The sequence below is a fragment of the Lytechinus variegatus genome, chromosome 10 (genome assembly GCF_018143015.1).
Source record: "Lytechinus variegatus isolate NC3 chromosome 10, Lvar_3.0, whole genome shotgun sequence".
Taxonomy (NCBI): Eukaryota; Metazoa; Echinodermata; class Echinoidea; order Temnopleuroida; family Toxopneustidae; genus Lytechinus; species Lytechinus variegatus.
Window position 1 is genome coordinate 24764305 of NC_054749.1, and position 24860 is coordinate 24789164.

Sequence of the window (24860 nt, forward strand, 5' to 3'; positions counted from 1 at the left end):
TGAATAGTACAACATTAATATTTCCTTTCTTCTCCAGATTTACATGCATATATCACATTTATTTACTTGATTTTAAAGTCTTTTCTTCCTTGAAGACAACAAGTAGGAAATAATTAAATGTATGTATTAACACAAGACTTCAATTAGGATAGAAAGACACACACATCAATGTTACAATACAGTGAAATGTCAGATATCTAAGTTATTCTCACAACACACACATTCATGAATACAAAAAAATGAAAAGAACACAACATTTTAATAAATGGAACACGTTTCAAAGTTCACACCTCATCTTCAACCCCCCCCCAAAAAAAAAAGACATAGTCATTGGTATTTATACAATTTGGATATCAGGAAAACATTGAATAATGTAGTTACATGAATATGTGGAACAAGTTGAATTTAAAATAAGGGGTGAAAGTACAGCTATGTCGGTGATAGGTCAGTAGGGGTGGGGTTGATTAAATCAAAGCAATATTTTTTTGGTAATACACCTGTTGGTTGAGTTGGGGCTTTCCCAATATGATGACAAGCCCCTCCTTGATTTTTCGTTGAAAGTCATGACCAGTGGCGGACCGTGACCTGGAGGAGACAAATGATTGGAGGGGCACTGTATTGTTTGTGAACAATGATGTGCCCCTCCAATGCTTTGTCTCCTCCGGTTCACGGTCCGCCAATGGTCATGACTGAATCGATTTCATGCAGACATTGCCAATATCAACACTCACCTGGAGTAGAATAAAGAGATAGAGCGGGTTACCAGTCTCTGCATTGCCAATCACCTTCTCCATCTGCTTCGGGGACAGCTCCTTCCCTCGCACCATCAGCATGCCCTTGGTGACCTTTGTCCTCAGGTCAGGGGTCAACTGACGGACCTCCAGGGAGTCAAAGTGTCGCTCCTCCAGCAGCTCCTTGATGTTCTTGGTGTCAGAGTTGGATGTGGATAGGATTAGGAGGACCTTTGAGGATATCATCTTGGGCAACCAGTAGAGTTCCTGTACCAGAGGGTGTTGTTTGTGGCAAATGTTAAAGCAAATACAAACCAGGAGCCTTGTATAGCACCGCCTGTCAAATACTAAGAAAGTCATGACATTCAGAAGTTTTTAATAATTTCACATATGCACATTTTGGTCAGCATGCATATAAGGGAACTGGTTACGTCACCCACTCACTATTCATTGATATGAGACATGAAATAATGCAAAATTTCAAGATATTCCAACTTTTTTGTTCCTCACCTGATTTTGATGATTTTTTTCATTATCTTGTATGTTTAATTTTACTTCATCTTTTCAACTTATATTTCGCTTGGAGTACCCCATTTATTTTGTCAGAAGTTCAATCACCTACCTTCATAGCCCTGCCTCCAGCATCTATCTTATTGAGAGCATCGATGACGATGATGACCCTGATGTTGAGCGACGACGCATCACTAACTAGCCTCTGGAGGAGTTTTCTCATCCCTCTCACGTCTTCTGATCCTTCCTTGGCTTTCTCATCCCCAATATCATAGTCTGGTCTAAGAGTAATGAGGTCTTCTTCGATCTGATAGCACAGATGCTTCAATAGCTCTAATTCACCTGTATGAATAATACTAATATGCATTTATATAGTGCCCTCTATCGAGGACTTATCTACTTCGAGTTGAACTAACATTATTATCTTGTCATTTCCAGTGCTATTCATTTAAGAATTAACCCTGCCTGGTACCTATTCACCTCACCTAAAGGTGCGGCACAACATGGGTAAATTTATTGCTGAAGGAAAACATGGATTTGAACCAATGACCTTCTGATTAAAAGACAAGAGTCAGAACCACTAGACCACAACACCCCAATTCAAGCGATGATTGACAAAATATAAAGTTTAATGAATAAATTCCAACCTATACAGTAATAATAATTTTGTTTATTTTTAGATAAAGTAAGAGACTTTCAAGTACCAAGCGAAGGGTAACTTTGATTGGATTGAGGTATACTCACGTGTACTGTTGCTTGTACATCCGACAAAGTGCACAGCTAGAATATCATCTGAATATCTCTCACGGTGTCTCTCTATCCAGTTGGCTAAGACGCAGGACTTTCCAGATCCTAATATAAAACAGATTCAAGAATAAAAGGAAAACTTTCAGAATCATTGCTTAGAGCTACAGATAACAATAGGAACTTCTGTATGCAATATATTCAGTTTGGTTTCTTCTTATCAAGCAATGTATACAAAAATGAAATAAAAAACTGAGAGAAAAGAAGTATAACAAAGTCTATAAAATTTTTTAACATAGTAACTCCCAATAAATGATCATCATTATCCGTATCAACACATTTATTATAATTGCCTTCACCATTAACGTCATCATCATCATCACCATCATCACCAACATTGCCATCATCTTTACCACCATCTTCCTCCTTCTCAACATCAACACCAACAACACCACCATCATCATAATCATCATTATCATCATCATCATCATTACCATCATCATCATTATCACCATCATCATCATTATCATCACCATCATTACCATCATCATCATTATCATCATCACCATCATCATCATCATCATCATCACCACCATAATCATCATCATCATTATCATCAACACCATCACTTTTAACACCACCACGACTATCCTCCTCATCATAAAACGTTACCTGCATCACCAAGCAGAACAACTGACTTCCTTTCATCCTCTCTCCCCAATCCATTCAGAGCATGTTTGTCAATCTCCTCCAAGTATGCCTCCCCTCCTACAAGCTTTCCTCCCATCCCACGACGAGTGATGAGGAATGTCTCATGCTGGGCATGTTCTTTCTCCATCTCGCTGCTCTCTGTCTCGGTCTGACCCAGAAGTCTTACCAGGTGGGCGTGTACCGTCTCAAACATCAACCGAGCTCCAACCTCTGGAGTAGGGTAACTCATGTCAATGGCAAGGCACTGAGAGTATTAAAGAAATACAACATCATACAGACGGAACTTACACTGTGAAGGATTTAAGATGATAAATCTTTTTTTTTTTTGTCTCATTATCGCTACCATTGCTTTACGATCATTCTAGTTGAATATACATCTTTATAATCATTTTATTGAAGTTTTATTCTCGAAGAAAAAGATATCCTCTCTCTAATATTCAAATCATAATCACTTCCATTGTATTATTCTTTAAGTGAAGAAAAACTTATCATAAATCATATCTTCAAAAATTACTGGGATATTAAGGTTAAATTTATATCAAACGAGTTGTAAGTCTGTGGTTGATACTAAAACTAAATGAAGAATCTTGGATATGCTAGACTTAAACAATTTAAGGCTTTTTATATTAAAAGTCAGATTTTGAAGGATGTTCACACATCTAACAAATAACCTATGACTTGCCATAATAATTGATTTAATCAGATATACCCGGAACTCATTACACTTGTAGAAAAACAATGATATTGCATTTAGCTTGCCTACCTTATCCTCTGTTTTCTTGACCCTTTGTTTGAGGTCATCTAGAAATTCTGCTGCATGAGGTCCATCTGACGTGGCTTTAAACTTCCTTTGACCTCTCTCATCTCCCGATGTGATGCACTCGGCAAGCTTGGTATCATCGTAGGCCTGAAGGTGGAAAGTATTTAGACAAAAGTGACACTCCCGTAAGTCAAGTTATTACCTTGCTTACTGAATTCTGAAATTTTTCACATTATTTCTAAAGTGACCATCTGATTCAAGTATATGTAACATGTAAAGTCAAATTTATGACCAGACCCTTTATTGATCTATTCTTGAAAGTCATGTTAGCCGAACTTTGTATAGATTGAAGCTACTTTGTCAGTCCAAACCGCATTGGCTGAAGAAAGGTTGACTATAGTCTAAGCAAAATATTCTGATTGTTCATGCAATCCTTTTTAAGACCAATTTAAGATTTTACTCTCCAATATCAATACCAATAACTTTGCTTTGACATTACCAGAAAGTGATAACAACAAATGTATATGAAGTAAGATTAGAAAATAAAAACTAAAAGTTCTTGGAAATTAGTGGACTTCTGAATACTGGAATTGCCACAGGGTTTGGCACAGGGGCTATCTTGCTCCAGAAGGCAATGATATAAAGATCAAGAAAATCTGGCGCAACAAATAAATGATCCCTGTAAATACCAAAATTTAGAGAATGAGTGGGTTCTCATTAGAAACACACAGACTATACCTTGTCTCTGAAGAAGAAACATGCCGGTCTTTGTCCAGGATCGTTGAGGTGACCATGAAGGAACTCTAGCTCAGTGACAGCCCTGTCTCTGTAGGACTTCAGCCAGGGGTAGAGGGGTAGTGCGTGATCAAATGTCTTCTGAAGGAACTCGTCTTTAGCTCCATGCCATCCATAGCGCTGGCAAAGGTAGAGAGAACAAATGAAATGGTTTAACCCATTGCTGACTGAGCCTACCCTTGCTGCATTGAGTCTATCCGAAATGTGTATTTTCATACCATAATAATACTTAATGACCAATTAAACCATATCAAGAAAAACAATATGGTCAAAGAAATGCAAGCTCATTCAAAACACACTTGAATCTAATAAATAAAATTCTGAATGCTACTAAATGAGAGGTTCTACTGTCATAGGTCTGCATGCAACAGTGAATCTGGGATAAAGAGCAACCAGGGGTCCATAAAACAAAGCTTAGCAATGAACGTAGTACATTTTTCCACAATTGATTGCATTGACTACCATGTAAAATCAATTGTGAAATTCAAGCCTATGATTAATTGCTAACCTTTGTGTTACGGGACCCAGAACGGGCATTGAAATCATGCTCAACTGCCAAATACTGACAATCCTTAGAGGTTATTTTTTAAAGAGTGTTACAGCATTGGGGTCCTCCTGAAAATGGTGTCCAAAGCTCATCCGTGTCAACTACAATTGCCACTGGCCATTGTGACTGTGCTATGGCCTGGTGGTAGAATGGCAGCCTGGCAAGCAATAGGAAGTTTTGCAACAACTTTGTAGATGCTTTCTTGAACAGAGAGAATCTATTGTCAAAAACCCTTCATGACAACACAGTCTTCATCGAAAATCGGTGGATCAAAACAGCAGTTTCATCCAAGACTCTGGACAAAGACTTCACACTTTTTCATGAGTACCGAATTTTGAGATGATCTGCTGTCCTGGTTTACCAATTTTTAACAAAGACTTCTCAGCTGTTCATTGTCATTTGAATGGAACTTCCAATGCATTTACTGTGTTCTAGAATCTGTCCCTGTTGTGGTTACAAAAACTTGGGAATATCATTAAATAGCAGATACTATAAAGTAACACAATGTGGCAATTTTCAGAACTCAAATTAAGGTGAATTTCAAGTAACAATGTGCTTTTTCCAAATATAATATTTGGTAAATAAACATCACAAAAATATGAAATATAACAAGTATGATAAACATTAGAAAATAATCAACCCTTCTCTGAAAGATGCCAATATACCTGACCAAAAAATCCAACGATCATGTCCGACCTGTCCAGTTCTCTAAGACAGATAGTGATGGTGGCAGCCTCGTTTGAAAGCTCTGAGGTGATACCCCATCTCATATCGACAGGAACAAACTCATAGCCAGACTTCTGGCAGAGATGGGCCAACTCTGGCCAGTACTGCTTGGTTAGTAGTTCCCGCTCCTCTTCAAGCCCACCAAATGGAGAGCTAAAGAAAACCCTGGCGACATACTTCTCTTTGGTAATCGGTGCCTCCGTTTTCACCCTCATTTTATCAACTCTGTAATGTAAAAGATAACTAGACATGAACGTTAATCCTTAAAAAATGTAGGGAGGCAGCGCAGCTCAGGCGGTTAGAGCACATGTTTCGGATAAGAACGTAGATCTCAGCGTGAGGGGTTTGAGTCCCGCTCACGCAGAAAGCGTCTTATAAAAAATCTGATGCAATGCGTTGTGTTAGCGTGCCCCACCACTGTATTCAGTGCAGGTGTGAATGCAATAGGAAAACACTCCGTCCATCGGAAAGGATGCAAATGTTGGTCCCGTGTAAATGAGAGTCACAACCTATGCACATTAAAACCAATACACTATTCGTCAAAGAGAAGGGTGTTCATCCGGTGTATTGCACCTGCTAGTCCCAGCAAAATTCATGTATTGATGACCCATTGCATAACCCCTAACCCCACCACTTTATTTTCAACTTTTAAACAAGTACTTTAATACTAAATAGGTTCATTATTGCGGATTGAAATAATCGCTAGAGGGTATTCATTTGTCTCGCAATCTACTATGGTCAACGAGGAAATTCGTGATCACTCTCGCAAAAAGTGTTCACTAGCTTACAAGTTCACGAGCTTTCGAGTGCCGCTGCAACTCTTTATCAAGTGACAAAGATTGTCCGATATCGTACTCTATTTATACTAATCTCCAAGACCGTACGCACAAACGCGAGAACAATAGGTGGGCACTGATCCGTTGTGTGATTGGTCAGGAGTTATGCAAATAAGCCGGGGGTATATGCAAATACGCCGTGGGTCGGCAATATGCAAATGAGACCAAAATTGGCGGGCTCGCTAGTTTCCCGTGGGCGGGGGTTGACTAGCTGAGCGGTCCCTCGATCGGGGCCGGGAACGATCGAGTCGGCGTGCAATGTCAGGTATGGGGGTATTGTGCTGTCGGATGGTTCGCATCCAGAAATCGGGGATGTCGATCCCGCTGTCTCTGTTGAAGTTGTTAGGACAAAGACGTATACTAATAGCCTCCTTAATCCTGCGTGTATACCAATGTCTTTCTTTGGCAATGCAATGTACACCCTCCCAATCTGGGTGGTGTTGCTTCTCCAAAGCATGTTCTGCCACTGCGGATGTGTCGGTTCGCTGTAACCGAACATCGCGCTTGTGTTCAGAAATGCGTTCAACTATCGGTCGGGCTGTCTCTCCGATGTAAGACCCGTCACATCCCTGGCAAGGAATGTTATACTACGCCATCACGTCTGTGATCAGGGATAGGGTCTTTGGGGCGTACAAGCTGTTTGCGTAAGGTGGTGTCCGAGCGGAAAACCGTTCGAATTCCCTCTAGCGATTAAGAAGTACTTTTTAGAGGGAAAAATACAAATTTCAGCCAAAAAAATAAAATAAAGGGTGTGAAATAAGTGCTTTTTACACATACACACACCTTTAAAAATAATAAAAGACAAAAGAACATTGTTAGTCCAAGTATGGATCTTCATTCTTGTCATAGTCTTTTACATGATGGATGCATAAGAAAGGTATGGATGTGAAATTATTGCATTAAGTTCGGACTGGGGTAAGTTGAGCCAGCCAACATGGGACAATTTGAACCATGGTAATGTATATTAAAAGAAAAACAAAATGAAATTTTAAAAGCCATCAATATGCAGGCAGAAATGAGTAAATTTACATGACTGTTCTTTTCCTTTTAGAGGATGTTAGAATTCATAGAGAATTAGCAAGTGAAAAGACTGTAAATAAAAATTTTGCATGCTGGTTCCTCCTCCATACATTGTTTTTGTCGCTCAACTTTCCCCAGAAGATGGGGCAAGTTGAGTCATTTGATATCTCTTTTTTCAAAGGTAACAATGACTTTCAGTGTGGGAGTAGAAAGTTATACACAGGTGAAAAATATTATAGAAGAATGAAATTTTAAGGCAAGAAACTTATTTCTACAAGATTATTAATTATATCAATTCTAACATGCAAAAAGCAAAAAGTGTCACAACTTACACTGCCTTCCCCTACATGTGGTGAAATTTGAATTAAACCTACTGATGCTAAAAGTGTGTTTTTCATGTCCGTTTCGGCAGCATGTGTAATTTCTAGGGGAGAGTTGTTGAGCACTTCCATATGCGCATAGTTGTTTTCTATTAGTGCACCTTGATCCCAATTAAAGTCACAACTTTTGTTTTAAAAAACAAAGGAATTGTACAAACTTAAAACTATGATAACTTTCTTATTACTGGGGCTATTGAGATTCAACAGGGTGTTAAATGAAAGGTCTTGATGAGCTCTAAATGATGCTACATTGTACATTGTATGAAGCAAATACCTTATTTCTCAATTTCATTTTTTTTTGTAACATACCTAAACAATGATGGGAGACAGTCTACCATACCGGCCATGCACATATTAGTTATTACCGATAATGCTGTCATATATACTAACAATAATAAAGTTGTGAAAACTTAAATAGCTTTAACCTCATCATACCAAAGAGGTTTAAATGAGACGGAGTAACAGCAAACAAAATCCATTTGAACAAGCTTCGAAGCAGCCAGCAGAAAGTATGTCAGTCGTGCACTTTGCTCGACATCTCTTGCAATCGGTTAGACAAATGACTCCGCAGCTATAGGTCATGTGTAAAGGGAAATATGCTATAGTGATGATACATGTAATTACTTTTTCGCAGCATCTGGTCTGGTTATATGAGTAGTACATAATTTGGAGGCATGCGAAAATAAACTATGCAATATGCCCTGAAACATGACTCAAATTTCCTCGACTGGGCATGTGCGGACACTCATCTGGCATATATACAATAATGAATAGCAATATTCCATCGACCACATTTGAAATTTTGATTTGCTGCAAATGATCGGGTGTTAAAATCTGGTTTCAGTAAAGGTCAAATTCTTACTTTTTCCACTAATTAAAGGTAAATTGATAGAATCTGGGCAAATATCTCAGCGTCATAGTGCTTGGTTATTCATGTCTTGTCATGCGTACAAATTTCTGTTTGTTTATTAATATAAAAGATGGAAAATTGATCCAAATGGATATTCGTAAAATTTCACTCCTCGGATTTCTTCACTGAAACTGGCGGCTTCGAAGAACTTCTTGATCATACATAGGATCTGCAGGGAGGGGGGGGGGTAATTTGTCAATAATGTAAGATGGTTATTTTGTCATTTTCCTATTTCATTTCCTTTGACTTGTGTTTTCTTCAGCTGTTATTCATTTCTTTCCTGTCTAGACTTTAGTTCATTTCCATTTTTTACAGCAGTTCCCTTGCAGTCTGAACTTAGGTTATTTGAGTTTAATGATATTCAGTTGTGATTCATTCATTCATTCTACTTTGAATGCCTTTCCTCTGATTCGCTTTTGTCACCTTCATTCCTTCTCTATTCTCTCTTCAGGTGTTCCACTCATTCGATCCCTCACCTGACTCCTTAGTTTCTACTTCCCGTATTACATAATCACCAGACATCTTTGTTGTCTTCATCTCATTCCTTATTGGTTTATCTTATGAATTGGGTTCTTACATTTTAGATTAATCCTTCCATTTATTTTATTTTGATTGGTTGATTATACTTGATTTAAATATTTATGTAAATTATACAATGAGTTTAGCTGAGGCAAAGTAGCCCAGAGAATAAACAGTGCACTACCAGACTCCCTCGTTTGCAGTTCTTTTCATTTGCGTCTCAGTTTCACTTATTTTTCCCCTTCAGTTTGATGATTGAGTTTGCTGATTTATAACTTCATTTATTTTCTACTCCAAACTTATAATTTTTTTCAACCTTAAAATAACATTTAATGATTATGGAAGTATACCTCAGAAGCCTTCAGCGCACAAAGCTCGGGATCTGCCAATTGTCTGATTTCACTACACCTACTCCTTAGTTTGCCTTGGACTAGGAGTAGGCATGGTAGGAGAAACCAAAACAGTAACAAAGGAAAAGAGATGTTCAAAAGTCCATAAAACTCACACTTTTTTCACTATTTTTTCTTTTCTTCATTTTTCTCTTCTTCCTCGATCTCCATGTCTATATTTTCCTTTTTTTTTCAATCCTTTGTTTTTCTTTCAATTCTGATTCCCTTCATTCTTCTTTCAATCACTAACCAAGAGCAGGCTAAGGCCTTTAAAAAAGTTCTTTAGCTGAGCTGACGACACACGCTTAAAAACATTAACTACACGAGTAACAAACACTTGGCCCAACTTTGTCCTTAGTTAAGTTGTGTCTTGCTTGTCTTCTCCACTCCAGCTCCAGCTTGCATGTATTTCCTAAATTTTTTGTCTAATTAGCTAAAGAGGGGCGCGATTTATCTTCATACATGTATCAAAGACACTACAAGGGAAAGACTAGGCACAAAAACTTCAGCAAAGTGTCCGATCTTTGAACTGTAAAGAACTGTCTTGTCTTGACTTGACTTTGGTGGTTAATTGACAAACATTGTTTTTGCTGTTTTAGCTTATACGGCGCGTATCAATCAGTAGTGAATATTTGCGCCAGCATAATTTACGGTAATTTATATAACTTTTTCTGTACTTAAATCAATTCAGTAAAACGAATGGTAGCACTTGTATACAAGCACACTTTGCACAGTCACAGTGCGCGAAAAAATGAAACAAAATTGCACTTGTTTTCATAGTCTATGGTAATTCTTGCAGCTATAGACAGCACATCTATCTCTGCCACCCATGATTAAGAAGAAAAGTGATGTTAGACTCTGGAACAAATATGACGAGGTGTTTACTGGAAGTTAGCAAAATATTGGCTGCGGGCGTCGATCGTATTTTGATACACTAATCATACACTTTATTGTTGGCTGCTTGCGGTTGCATCCGGACAATAGCGGCGCTATTGCCCCCTTTTCGATCCCATGATACTTTGCGCAAGGCTCCACATTAACTTTTTTGGTGGTGGCCCATTCGGGCCACCAAAACCTTCAAATAATTTTTTTTTGGTGGCCCAGCAGTAAAGTTTGGTGGCCCAAAAAATATAAAGAAAAACATTACCAGTAATTAAAATGAATAAAAAAAATTCTGAAATATTCTGCAGTCACTACCACTATTCTTTGTACATCTTGTATGTAAATCGTGCTTGCTGTTATTTTACTTTGCTTATTTTGTGGTAATATATAAATTGTTCTATCATTGTAAATATGAAATGAGTGAAAGAGAATAAAAGGATTGTATTGTTCCCAGGTTGTGTGGACTTTTAATCTCCATATAGACATACATGGGCAATTCCATGGTAACGGAATTACAAATCAGAGAAATTTGGCTGTTATTTTTGCTCACAGCATCCAGATATCTCAATATTTTCCAATTTTCTGAACCTAATACTATGCATGGCCACTAGTGCTATATAGTGAACCAAGATTTTTAGAAAACCCCTCATCCGTTCAGGTGTGAATGACGGATATGTGCTATGGTAACGGAATTACCAGAGAAATGAGTCATTTTGCAACCCAAAGTTTAGTAAAAGTTTCTCTGAAATCTACAACACACTAGCTCCAATTTAATGTCTGATACAATTCATTATAATGTCAACTTTATTTTGAAAGTAATTTATTCACAAATATCATCAACAAATTTTCATGATTTGTCTTTCTTTAGAGCAAGTACATCTCCATATAGACACACATGTATTCATAACGGTAAAGTAAACTAGAATTTAATTCGTCATGCGGACGAATTAGGTGGTCTGTCATGATTTATCATTCAGTGTCGGCTGATGTATGAAATAAATCATTTAGATATCATTGATAATCTTGATCGTAGACATCCTAAGAATAAGTTTTGACCATTACTAAATGTGATTATTGATGTGGTGATGACAATTGTAAATTGTCAAGAGTATTCATTTATTCAGATTAACTAATTATATGCCAAATCCAGTGCTATGATTTGCTCAGACGTCCAATGACGTCAGAAGCGAGAAATCTTCAGTGACAATTTTGGCCTTGTCGCTTGGAGGCGCTGTGTAATCTGGGCAGCAAGAATTGACACGTGTGTTGATAAACATAATCACGATAATTCCATAGATTCACCGCTATTTTGTCGTATTTTGATGAGCCAATGTTGTAAGTAAATAATTATGAGTTACTAATTGAATTTGAGGTTTCATTTATCATGTGTATGAGAGACAATGAATTATGCTGTTTTTAAACACTATTAATTTGAGTACAAAAATTGCAGCTCATTCTAGGTTTTTCAGAACTAGGTGTGAGTTCGCTCGTAATGTAGCCTATTGGGAGAGTGCCTAAATGAAAGTGTTAGTTCCCCGTACGTTGTACAGTAAATATAGAAAGGTTTATACATGCACAGAAACGTAATTTCTGAGTATTTATGAACACTTATGAGCCAGCCTGTAAATGCTGGACATTTAAATGTATTATTCGTAGTACATATGTCAAGGATGCCAGTTTCTAGGCAAACAAAGCCTGAATTTATGTTGATAAACAAAGCTTAGCCAGATATTTTTCATGCCATATTTTAGGCTGTTTGGGGTTCAAAAACCATACAAGTTATATGGACAACTGTGTTTTTAGGCACACATTAATTTTAACTGGCAACCCTGATATGTGTAAGCATGAATTTATAAGTTGTAATTTAGATCAAGAATGTGTCATTTTAGTGCATGAATGATAATTATCACAGCATGTATATTTAATGAGGTCAGTAAAGATAGGCCAGTGTGCACTAAGCATACAATGTATTGTGGTTGTTGTTTTTGTGCACACAGTGCGTTGTGCTGGTGGTTTTTTATTTTTATTGCCAAACCTAAAGATGATATCAGGATTTAATAGTTGACACATTAGTTTATTGACTTGCTTATTGTGAGACATTTCATAGAAATTATTAGGATTACTGATGGAATCTAAAAGAGTGTTTCTTCAGGTTAGATTATAGAACTCAGCACACAAAATGACACCAAACTGAAGACTTATATCATATGCATATGCAAAGGCATTTATTGATGATATAATGAAACTGATGAAGTAACTGAAACTGATGTAGCTGATATAGCTTTATGCAAATGAGGTTATTTAAAGGGACAACAAAGGATAAAGAGTTGATATTTGTTTGATACAAAAGAATGATTTTTTTATTTATACCTGCAATTTATATTCATGTGACATAACATGCTACTGAGAAGTTGACTCACATGTATGTATGTATACAAGATAATTTATGATTCTTTATTTTATATCTTATTAAATTGCAGGTTGAACCTTGCTACTTGCATCTTTATATTGGACGCATGGTCTCACAACTCTGGTTTATTGTTGTCACGGTGGTCTGTGGGGAAATTAGTTAACGTCACCAACAGTTCAACAACAACGCTTATGCGTTAGTCACCCTACCATATGTCACCCTGATTATTGACACCCTTTATCTGAATGTGAATCAGGATGTGTGCTGCAAAATCAGATGGTAAACCGGATGGTAAACCAAATGTCAAACCAGACGTCAAATCAGTCACCAAGCCGGACGTCAAACTGGACGTCAAACCGGAAGACTCTGTCAGCCAATGTGGGAGCAAGACTTCCGCAGCTACCTCGACTTCTAGTTCGAGTACCCATTTACGAGCCAAGGCAATGGCCAAGCGTGCAGCCCTTGCAGCAGCGGCTAAGGGATTGCAACTTCAGCAAGAACTAGAGGCAGAGCAACTTCGCTTAAAGCAGAAGCAGGCACTTTTGGAACTCCAGACTAAACTTGAGATTGCCAAGGCTGAAGAGATGATCTACAATGAACTCTATGAAGAGAATGATGATAAGAAGCCACAAACAAGTCACACCAAGAATACCACTCAAGAACACACTGAGTCTGGCTTAGATACTAACCCTCAAGGTCAAGGTAAAGGTCACGTTAAATTGGAACCAAATCTAGATGACACAATTCCTTATCCAATTTCAGCAAGATCGCCCTCATTCGGGCAAGCTGAAGGACAATACCAGATGCCAGATAACTTCCAACAGATGTCCCAGGCTCAACTCAACAATCAACGTCTTCTAGAGGCCATAAGTTTGTCCAACGCAGATGTCTTCAAGTTCAATGGGGACCCATTAAGATACTTTGAATTTGTCCGATCTTTCGACAACCTCATTGGACGTTCAGCACTCGACAATGGTGCTAAGCTCTTGAGGCTGTTTAACAGTTGCGAAGGAGAACCGAAGAAGATCGTTCAGTGCTGCATGATTATGGACCCTGCTGTTGGATATCACAAGGCCAGGACACTCTTAGAAGACAGATTTGGGAGTAGATTTAAGATCAGTCAAGCATGGGTGAGAAAGGTCACAAGCGGACCAAACTTGAGACCTACTGACAAATCAGGACTACAGAGATTTTCTGATGACCTCAAGATCTGCAACACCACCCTTCAAGCATTGGGAATGATGTCTGAGATGAGCAACCAACAACATATGATGAAGATCATTGAGAGGTTGCCGTATTACTTGAAGAGTAGATGGCTACGAGTCGTGAAGGACATTCGTCACCATGGACGTGCACCAAACATCACTGACGTGGTTAACTTTGTCTCGGATGCAGCTGAAGAGGTAAATGACCCTGTGTTTGGAGCCTTGGTTGAGGTGAAGAGAGAATATCCTCCCTCTAGACAGCCTGTTAAGCAGAAGACTACTACTAGTTCCTTCACAACATCTGCAGATGACAATAACAACAAGACATTCAAGCGCAAATGTTATTTGTGCAAAGCGGAACACAGTCTCTTTGGATGTGATACGTTCAAGAAGATGACTCCTGCTGAAAGATTGCAGTTTGCGAAGAAGGCTGGTGTCTGCTTCAATTGCCTGGTCAAAGGTCACATGACAAAGGATTGTTATTTGAAGAGGACTTGTACAGTTGACGGATGTGGCAGGAAACACACAAAGTTCCTCCACATAGCTCCTGGTAAACAACAGCAATCAGGAAATTCCCAACAACCAGCTCAGTTTGATTCTCAAGCCCAGCCTGATCAGCAACCTCTTGGTACACAAAGTCACGTCACAGGGGCCGGTAAATTGAAGGTGGCTCTTCCCATTCTACCAGTACGGGTCTATTCATCTGAGGATGACTTTACTGTTGACACATTTGCCATGCTTGATCCAGGTTCGACGACCTCCTTCTGTACAGAAGACTTACGCAAAAGACTTCATGCTACCGGGAAGAAAAGAACACTTTCTCTGTCAACTCTGGAGCATGCAAACAACCAGTTGGAATGCCTGGAAATTAGTCTTACAGTTCAGGCCCATGATACAGATGAACTCGTCACCCTTCCTCATGTTTACACCAAGAAGGCTATCAATATAAGCTGCAACAATGTAAGTCAAGAAGACATATCAAGATTTCCTCATCTCAAGGATTTGAATATCTTAGATTCTACCAGCTTTGTGAAGGTCCACTTATTGATTGGCCAAGACACCCCTGAGGCATTGATTCCTTTGGAAGTACGACGAGGGGAAGATGGTCCTTTTGCCATCAAGACAAAGCTTGGCTGGACACTCAACGGACCTTTGGTAAACATAGATGAAGGAAACACACAGGCATCTTCAAGTTTCATATCCAATGATGATAGTTTGGAAACCCAGCTGAAACTGTTCTGGTCTATGGAAACTGTGAAGGGTCCAGAAGATGCAAGAGGAATGTCCGTCAATGACAGAAGGGCATTACAAGTTTGGGACAATTCTGTTTGTCTTAAGGAAGGACATTATGAACTCTCCATCCCTTTCAAGGAGGACCCTCCTAGACTACCAGATAGCCGTCCTATGGCTGAATCAAGATTGCAGTCACTTGGTAAAAGGTTGGCAAAGGATGAACGACTGCACACCAAATATAAGGAGGGAATTGCAGATTTGCTCCAACAAAACTTTGCAGAAGAGGTCCCAGATCAGGAAGAAGACAGCAATGGTCCTACTTGGTATCTGCCCCATCATCCTGTGTTTAACCCCAAGAAGCCAGACAAAACAAGAATTGTTTTTGACTGTGCTGCAAAGTCTCAGGGACGGTCTTTGAATGATGCTGTTATGCAAGGCCCAGACATGACAAACAAGCTGCTTGGAGTTCTCCTGCGCTTTAGACAAGAACCTGCCGCCATGATGGCTGATATCCAAGCCATGTTCCACCAGGTCCGTGTACCACAAGCAGAGCGTGATGTGCTCAGATTCCTCTGGTGGCCAGAAGGTAACTTGGAACTACAACCCAAGCTATTTCGAATGTGTGTACATCTATTTGGCGGAACATGGAGCCCCAGTGTTTGCAGTTACGCTCTGAAGAGGACGGCAGAGGACCATCAGGAAGAATACAGCCCTGAAGCAGTGACAGCTGTTGCGCATAACTTCTATGTTGACGATTGCCTTATTTCCTGTGAAAATGAAGAAAAGGCAATAACTGTTGCAGCAGAGTTAAGGAACCTACTGGAAAAGGGTGGTTTCAAGTTGACGAAGTGGGCAAGCAATAGCTCGAAAGTCCTTACATCAATTCCTGAAGAAGACAGAGCCAAGCAAGTGAAAGGTTTGGATCTCAACTGTGACACCCTGCCTATTGAGAGGGCCCTTGGAGTTGAATGGAATACTGAACTGGACTGCTTTAGCTATAAGATCACTCCCAAGGATAAACCATTGACTCGTCGAGGATTGTTAAGTGAAGTAGCGTCTGTGTATGATCCGTATGGATTTGCTGGCCCGTTCATCTTGTATGCCAAAGGATTGCTACAGGGACTGACAGCCATGAAATTGGGATGGGATGATCCCATTCCAGATGAATATCGGGTCAGATGGCAAAAATGGAAGGCTGAGCTATCTCAGATGGAAGATGTAAAAATCAATCGATGCTACAAGCCTTATGACTTTGAACAAGTGGTGGAAAATCAACTTCATAATTTCTGTGATGCTTCAGAGAAAGCATATGGGGTAGTGACGTATCTACGCATGAAGAATGAGAAAGGAGAAGTCGACTGCAACATCGTCTTGGCCAAATCTCGTCTAACCCCCCTCAAGAAAGTGACACTTCCTAGATTGGAACTCATGGCTGCAACCTTGGCAGTAACGATGGATGGAATGATCAGACATGAGCTTGATCTTCAGCTCAAGGAATCAGTCTTCTGGACAGACAGTGCCATTGTACTGCATTACATCAGCAATGAAGACAAGAGATTTCATACTTTCGTCGCTAATAGAATTGCCGCCATAAGAGAGGGATCAAATCCAAAGCAGTGGAGACATGTGAGCTCTGACCTGAACCCTGCAGATGACATCACTAGAGGACTGACACCAAGAGAATTGAATGGCCGATGGCTAACAGGACCAGATTTCCTGTATGCTGATGAAGAAGAATGGCCAAGATGTCTTGAACTTCAAGGACACAAATTGAACAATGACCCAGAGGTCAAACAAGGTCAAACTCAAGGAGTATTTTCTTCTACGCACTCAGAAGATGTCATTGAAGCTCTGATAAGAAGGTATTCATCATGGTTTTGCCTGAAGAAAGCTGTAGTGTATATGCTGAGACTCAGAAGCTATCTGAGATGGAAAGCAGGTCACAAGGTCAATTTTGAAGGATCTCAAATGAATCACCCTTTGTCTTTGTCAGAGATGAAGAAAGCGGAAGAAGCTGTCATACACTATGTGCAAAAAACACATTTCAAGACTGAGTGTGAATGCCTTGAAGGAATACCCCAAATCAACAAAGAAAATGACAAGTCAGTGAAGTCAAAGGAAAGAAAGGTAATGAAATCAAGTTCCTTGTCAAAACTCAACCCAGAAATGAATGAAAACGGACTCATTTGTGTAGGAGGCCGACTGCAGCATAGTACTCTGAATGAAGGACTCAAGCATCCACTAATTCTTCCCAGGAAACATTATGTCGTTGAGCTGCTTGTAAGACATTTCCATGAACTCACTGGACATTCTGGACAGGAACATGTCTTAGCACGCTTGAGAGAACGCTATTGGATAATTGGAGGACGTTCTGCAGTAAAGGAAGTACTACGCAAATGTTTTGTTTGCAGACGGCAATCATCACAGCCCATGGAACAGAAGATGTCTGATCTGCCTCGAGAGAGAATCACCCCTGATAAGCCTCCATTCACTAATGTGGGGGTAGACTGCTTTGGACCATTTACTGTAAAACAGGGACGAAAGGACGTCAAGAGATATGGATGCATATTTACATGTTTGGTTCTGAGAGCCATCCATATTGAGGTTCTTCATGCTATGGACACAGACTCGTTCATCAATGGTCTGGAAAGATTCATCTCGAGACGAGGAAGACCAGAGGTTATCTGGTCAGATAATGGCAGTAACTTTGTTGGGGCTGAGAGAGAATTGAGAGAAGGAATCAAATGCTGGAATCAACGCCAAATTCATCAATTCCTACTTCAGAGGGAAATCACCTGGAAATTCAACCCACCTACAGCATCTCATATGGGAGGTGCTTGGGAGCGCCAGATAAGAACTGTACGCAAAGTCTTGGGTGCTCTCATGATGCAGCAAAGTCTCCACGATGAAGGACTGACTACGCTAATGTGCAAGGTGGAGGCGATTGTCAATGGGCGCCCGCTGACTGTGGTGTCTGCAGATCGGAGGGATCCTGAACCTCTGACGCCTAATCACCTCCTTTTGATTAGGCCGAATGCTGAGCTACCTCCAGGGGTATTCGACCAGAGTGATCTCTACTCACGCAGAAGGTGGAGACAGGTGCAGTACCTCGCTGATGTATTTTGGAGGAGATGGACGAAGGAGTATCTGCCAACATTACAACACCGCCAGAAGTGGGTCAAAGAAAGAAAAAATCTCGACGTGGATGACGTTGTTCTCGTCGTCGATGACATGCCTCGTAACAAATGGTTGCTGGGCAGAGTGGTTGAAATCTACCCCGGCAAGGATAAGCTTGTGCGGTCAGCAAAGGTGAAAGTGGTCACAGGAGAATTGACAAGACCGATTCACAAATTGTGCTTGTTGGAATCCGTGGAAAGTGATGAAAAGTAATGCCATTTGTTTGAATAATCTATTTGAAATTTCCTGAATTTGAGAGAAGAATATTCAACATATCTTGGGAGCGTTGGAGAATGTGATTTATGCATACAAAATATGTGAAATGTTTTGTGATGGAAGAAAATTCATATTGCAAATACATGTAATTCAAATATGAAAGTTTGATCATATGCAAAATTTGTGTTTTAACGATTTGGAGCAAATTGGATGTAGATTCGCGAATTTGAATTTTGGATCATGGAGATATGCATAATTTTGAGCTTGGATCCGCACATTCAGCATATCCGACCCCGGATTGATTCGCGAAATCAGCGAAGGATTCATGAACATCGTTTATATCGCGATTCGCGAAGCTTATGGATGAGACTTCAGCCAAGAGATGAAATCAGAGCGGTTTCAATATTTGAAAGAAAGGAAGAACAATGCAGCAAGATTATTTAATGATGAGATGAAAATGATATTCAGACTCTAAAGAAACTTGCAGACTCTAAATAAATCTTGCAAAACTTTAAAATCACAGAAACATTACATTTTCTGAGACTGTGAACATTGACTCTGAACTCAGAACTTTGAAAACAACTTTCAGACACTCAGATGGTTGAAACAACTGAACTTTTGAACTTTCACGATTTGAGGAATGTCTGATATTCTTGAGTTGAATTTATGCCTGTATGCATTTTATGCCTTTATTCATGTGTGAAAATGCATTCAATAAGACAGTTAAAGAAATTTGAAGTGAAACACATAATTTTTCTTTGATTTTCTTAGTAAGTTAGTGTCATACAAAAAAAAAAAAAAAGCAAAAAAAATACATGACGCCACTTTTGATATTTTGAACATTGAATATATGCAAGAGGAACAAATTGAATGCCTTTTCACTATTTGACATAATATAGACATGATTTTTGCATGAAATGTCATTTGTGTCATTTTTTATTCGATGAGTATGAATTTTCTGCAATTTTTTTTTTTTTTTAACCTGAATATTTGTGATACAGAAATCTGTGCAGTTTGACAAATATTTTTTGTTTGATTTATTCTTACAACTAACTCCAGAATGATATGTAGAATACAGATAAATTTCTTTCAATTGAGGAAATTTATATTTCAAGTCCAGATAATTTTAGGTTTATTTCTGCAGAATTGAAGATGTCATATTAACAGAGGTTATATATTTTCTTCATTAGTTTGTACACTTCTTTTCATTAGTTTGTACACTTCTTTTGAATGACGTGCAATTATTGTCAGGTAGTAGCAAAATGTGTTTCTCTTCAAATATAAAGGAGTGAATCAAGCAGATTCTCATTCTAGAAATACATTTGTAGCTTAAGAAACTATGTGCAATATTTATATAATGCTTATAATCAAAGGCAATGTAGGTTACACAAGTTGAGGCTCATTTAAGACTAGAGTGATGTTTAAATGCACTCATGAATATTTATCAAAGGGGATACTATTTTTGATGAGTTAATTTTGGTCTGTCAATTTACTTAAAGAAAATGTGGTAAATGTTCAGTGATTTGAACTTCTCATTTAAGGGGCCGGGATGTAAATTGTCAAGAGTATTCATTTATTCAGATTAACTAATTATATGCCAAATCCAGTGCTATGATTTGCTCAGACGTCCAATGACGTCAGAAGCGAGAAATCTTCAGTGACAATTTTGGCCTTGTCGCTTGGAGGCGCTGTGTAATCTGGGCAGCAAGAATTGACACGTGTGTTGATAAACATAATCACGATAATTCCATAGATTCACCGCTATTTTGTCGTATTTTGATGAGCCAATGTTGTAAGTAAATAATTATGAGTTACTAATTGAATTTGAGGTTTCATTTATCATGTGTATGAGAGACAATGAATTATGCTGTTTTTAAACACTATTAATTTGAGTACAAAAATTGCAGCTCATTCTAGGTTTTTCAGAACTAGGTGTGAGTTCGCTCGTAATGTAGCCTATTGGGAGAGTGCCTAAATGAAAGTGTTAGTTCCCCGTACGTTGTACAGTAAATATAGAAAGGTTTATACATGCACAGAAACGTAATTTCTGAGTATTTATGAACACTTATGAGCCAGCCTGTAAATGCTGGACATTTAAATGTATTATTCGTAGTACATATGTCAAGGATGCCAGTTTCTAGGCAAACAAAGCCTGAATTTATGTTAATAAACAAAGCTTAGCCAGATATTTTTCATGCCATATTTTAGGCTGTTTGGGGTTCAAAAACCATACAAGTTATATGGACAACTGTGTTTTTAGGCACACATTAATTTTAACTGGCAACCCTGATATGTGTAAGCATGAATTTATAAGTTGTAATTTAGATCAAGAATGTGTCATTTTAGTGCATGAATGATAATTATCACAGCATGTATATTTAATGAGGTCAGTAAAGATAGGCCAGTGTGCACTAAGCATACAATTTATTGTGGTTGTTGTTTTTGTGCACACAATACGTTGTACTGGTGGTTTTGTTTATCTTATTGCCAAAACTAAAGATGATATGAGGATTTAATATGATAGTTGACACATTAGTTTATTGACTTGCTTATTGTGAGACATTTCATAGAAATTATTAGGATTACTGATGGAATCTAAAAGAGTGTTTCATCAGGTTAGATTATAGAACTCAGCACACAAAATGACACCAAACTGAAGACTTATATCATATGCATATGCAAAGGCATTTATTGATGATATAATGAAACTGATGAAGTAACTGAAACTGATGTAGCTGATATAGCTTTATGCAAATGAGGTTATTTAAAGGGACAACAAAGGATAAAGAGTTGATATTTGTTTGATACAAAAGAATGACTTTTTTATTTATACCTGCAATTTATATTCATGTGACATAACATGCTACTGAGAAGTTGACTCACATGTATGTATGTATACAAGATAATTTATGATTCTTTATTTTATATCTTATTAAATTGCAGGTTGAACCTTGCTACTTGCATCTTTATATTGGACGCATGGTCTCACAACTCTGGTTTATTGTTGTCACGGTGGTCTGTGGGGAAATTAGTTAACGTCACCAACAGTTCAACAACAACGCTTATGCGTTAGTCACCCTACCATATGTCACCCTGATTATTGACACCCTTTATCTGAATGTGAATCAGGATGTGTGCTGCAAAATCAGATGGTAAACCGGATGGTAAACCAAATGTCAAACCAGACGTCAAATCAGTCACCAAGCCGGATGTCAAACTGGACGTCAAACCGGAAGACTCTGTCAGCCAATGTGGGAGCAAGACTTCCGCAGCTACCTCGACTTCTAGTTCGAGTACCCATTTACGAGCCAAGGCAATGGCCAAGCGTGCAGCCCTTGCAGCAGCGGCTAAGGGATTGCAACTTCAGCAAGAACTAGAGGCAGAGCAACTTCGCTTAAAGCAGAAGCAGGCACTTTTGGAACTCCAGACTAAACTTGAGATTGCCAAGGCTGAAGAGATGATCTACAATGAACTCTATGAAGAGAATGATGATAAGAAGCCACAAACAAGTCACATCAAGAATACCACTCAAGAACACACTGACTCTGGCTTAGATACTAACCCTCAAGGTCAAGGTAAAGGTCACGTTAAATTGGAACCAAATCTAGATGACACAATTCCTTATCCAATTTCAGCAAGATCGCCCTCATTCGGGCAAGCTGAAGGACAATACCAGATGCCAGATAACTTCCAACAGATGTCCCAGGCTCAACTCAACAATCAACGTCTTCTAGAGGCCATAAGTTTGTCCAACGCAGATGTCTTCAAGTTCAATGGGGACCCATTAAGATACTTTGAATTTGTCCGATCTTTCGACAACCTCATTGGACGTTCAGCACTCGACAATGGTGCTAAGCTCTTGAGGCTGTTTAACAGTTGCGAAGGAGAACCGAAGAAGATCGGATAGCATATTCCCCATAGAGATTACACGTAAGCAAGTTTGAGAATTACAATTCAAATTTTGCAAGCGAAATACGGGCATGATCCCGGCATCTGATCAAAAAATGGAGGGCACATTTCCGAAAGCTTAGAATCTCGGCTACAACATACTAAAAGCTCAGGGAAAACTGACAAGAAACATTGGAGATATAGCTCACGAAATAGAGGAATGTCGAATCTAGTTTTGAGAAAAGGTCATGTCCCATAGAGATTACACGCAAAATACATGTGATATGAAAAAAAGTAATTATAATCTGTTTTATCTTGCTAAATTTAAACTTTTATACCTTTAAATTATCATAAAGGATCATGTAAGAAGTGGCAAAAAGAAAAAAAAGTGAAAAAAAAAATTCATCTTGTTCACCCCAGGACTCGAACCCGCGCCCTTTAAGAAGCAGTCAAAGCCACGATATTCACCATAGAGAATACACGTAAGCAATTTTGAGAATTACAAGTCCAATTTTGCAAGTGAAATACGGGCATGATCTCGGCATCTGATCAAAAAATGGAGGGCACACTTGCGAAAGCTTAGAATCTCAGCTACAACATACTAAAAGCTTAAAGAAAACTGACGAGAAAAAATGGAGATATGGCTCACGAAATAGAGAAATGTCGAATCTGGTTTTGAGAAAAAGTCATGTCCCATAGAGATTACACGCAAAATGAGCAAAAATGACATGCCTCTTTTCATCGCTGTTTTACGCAATGATGCGTTTCTCAAAACGAATATTTATGTTAACTGAGGAGAAAGAGTACATTTTAAACTACAACATATTGCATACTACAACATATCGAAATCTGGGCGAAAAACGATCTATATTCGAGAAGTTACAACCAAATTTGCATAAATTTGATGACGTCATTTTTGAAAAAATGAAATTTTTAGTTTAGGCGCCATTTTGATGACGTCACGATATAATTTAGGGACATTGATGACATGAAATCAAATCTACAACTCATACTCTATCGATATATGAAAAAAAAATTGGGGGTCAATGGACTATTTAAAGAGCTACAGTGAATTTTCAATAGGCATGTTTTTGCCCATATATGGCCTATAGTGAGAGCTCGCACGCACACGTGCTGCAGACTTTAACGGGTGTTAATTTCGTCATTAATGGTCGTAGAGAGCTAAATTCGGTATCAAATTGCTCAGAATTATATTATCAATGCAATGATGTAAAAAAAACGGTGTTTCTGAGTTTCGTTAAGGTGTAACGCGCGGAAACGCGCGCGCATACGTGCGCGCGCGCAAATTTTTGAAATGCTTAAAATGACCTGAAACGTACTCTCGTTTGGTAAAAAAGTGATTTTGAGCATTTTGAAATTTTGACGCGCGCGTACGTGCGCGTCGTGACCTCCAGGTGACCTTTGATGACATGACCTGATGACCTTTGACCTGAAGTTGATGTGATGTTAATTTAATTGATTTTTGATAATTGATAATGGAGATATGATTGATAATGTGATTTTACAAAATGGCGCCTAGATGACGTCATCATGACCCGATGACCTTGAAAAGCTTATTTTGACGTGTCCATGATAGATCCTATAGATGACATGAAATTCAATGATATTGATTAAGTCTATTTTGAGATAACCTGGCGACAAGAAAATCCGTAAAAATAAATAAATAATAATAAAAATAAGAAAATTCTGACGAAATTAAGAGGTGATCTGTCATAAATGACAGACCACCTAATAAATAAGTGCATTTAGCAAACTCAGATTTACAAAACAATGATTTTTCCTTTCTTCCTTTTTGATCATAAAACCTAGATTATGCAGGCCCCAAATCCAGATTATTTTCTCTTTTCCAGCATATTATAGCAGGAGAAAATCACAGAAATATATGCTGCAGAATTAGAACAATGTATAAAAGGGGAAATAAACAAAAATAATATATTGAAAAAAGAAAAAAAATTGTAAAATGAATAAGTGAAATGAAACAAAAGAAAAATGAAGAAAGAAAAAATGAAGAACAGGGAAAAAAATTGAGAAAAAAACAAACAAAAGAAAATGTAAGAAAAATGAATAAGACAAAATTATAAAAAAATGGGGAAAATTATAATTATTATTCAGTAGAAACATTCTTTAATCAGGCTTATTCAATGGGAAGGGGTAGATCTATAAATGGTTTAATCACTGTAAAAAAATGAAAGAAAAAAATAAAAAAACAGCAAAAGTTATCTGGAAAAAAACAGTGAGAAAATTCCTTCC

General features: G+C 38.4%; 3 protein-coding genes across 3 annotated transcripts in view; 2 read left to right on the forward strand and 1 right to left on the reverse strand.

Annotated features, from left to right (window-relative positions):
* Positions 1-24860, reverse strand: part of LOC121422351 (TPR repeat-containing protein DDB_G0287407-like) — a 63797-nt gene that overhangs the window by 36013 nt on the left and 2924 nt on the right. The window contains exons 2-8 of the mRNA XM_041617339.1: positions 5464-5749; positions 4195-4371; positions 3460-3603; positions 2658-2940; positions 1986-2093; positions 1354-1583; positions 732-998 (exon numbers count right to left, since the gene is read on the reverse strand). Coding sequence (XP_041473273.1) covers positions 732-998; positions 1354-1583; positions 1986-2093; positions 2658-2940; positions 3460-3603; positions 4195-4371; positions 5464-5739 — 1485 coding nt within the window. The 5' untranslated portion in view covers positions 5740-5749. The remainder of the gene's footprint in view (positions 1-731; positions 999-1353; positions 1584-1985; positions 2094-2657; positions 2941-3459; positions 3604-4194; positions 4372-5463; positions 5750-24860) is intronic.
* On the forward strand, positions 11560-18698 carry LOC121422679. The gene is made up of 2 exons (XM_041617843.1): positions 11560-11795; positions 12941-18698. Exon 2 carries the CDS (start codon positions 13128-13130, stop codon positions 18696-18698), a length of 5571 nt encoding a protein of 1856 aa, XP_041473777.1. The 5' UTR covers positions 11560-11795; positions 12941-13127.
* On the forward strand, positions 19849-22608 carry LOC121422681. The gene is made up of 2 exons (XM_041617844.1): positions 19849-20493; positions 21645-22608. The coding sequence occupies exon 2, from the start codon at positions 21832-21834 to the stop codon at positions 22606-22608; it is 777 nt and encodes a 258-aa protein (XP_041473778.1). The 5' UTR covers positions 19849-20493; positions 21645-21831.

Bases quoted from the DNA above. Each gene is read 5' to 3' on its own strand.
- LOC121422679 (XM_041617843.1), top strand. From the start codon at position 13,128: ATGTGTGCTGCAAAATCAGATGGTAAACCGGATGGTAAACCAAATGTC.
- LOC121422681 (XM_041617844.1), top strand. From the start codon at position 21,832: ATGTGTGCTGCAAAATCAGATGGTAAACCGGATGGTAAACCAAATGTC.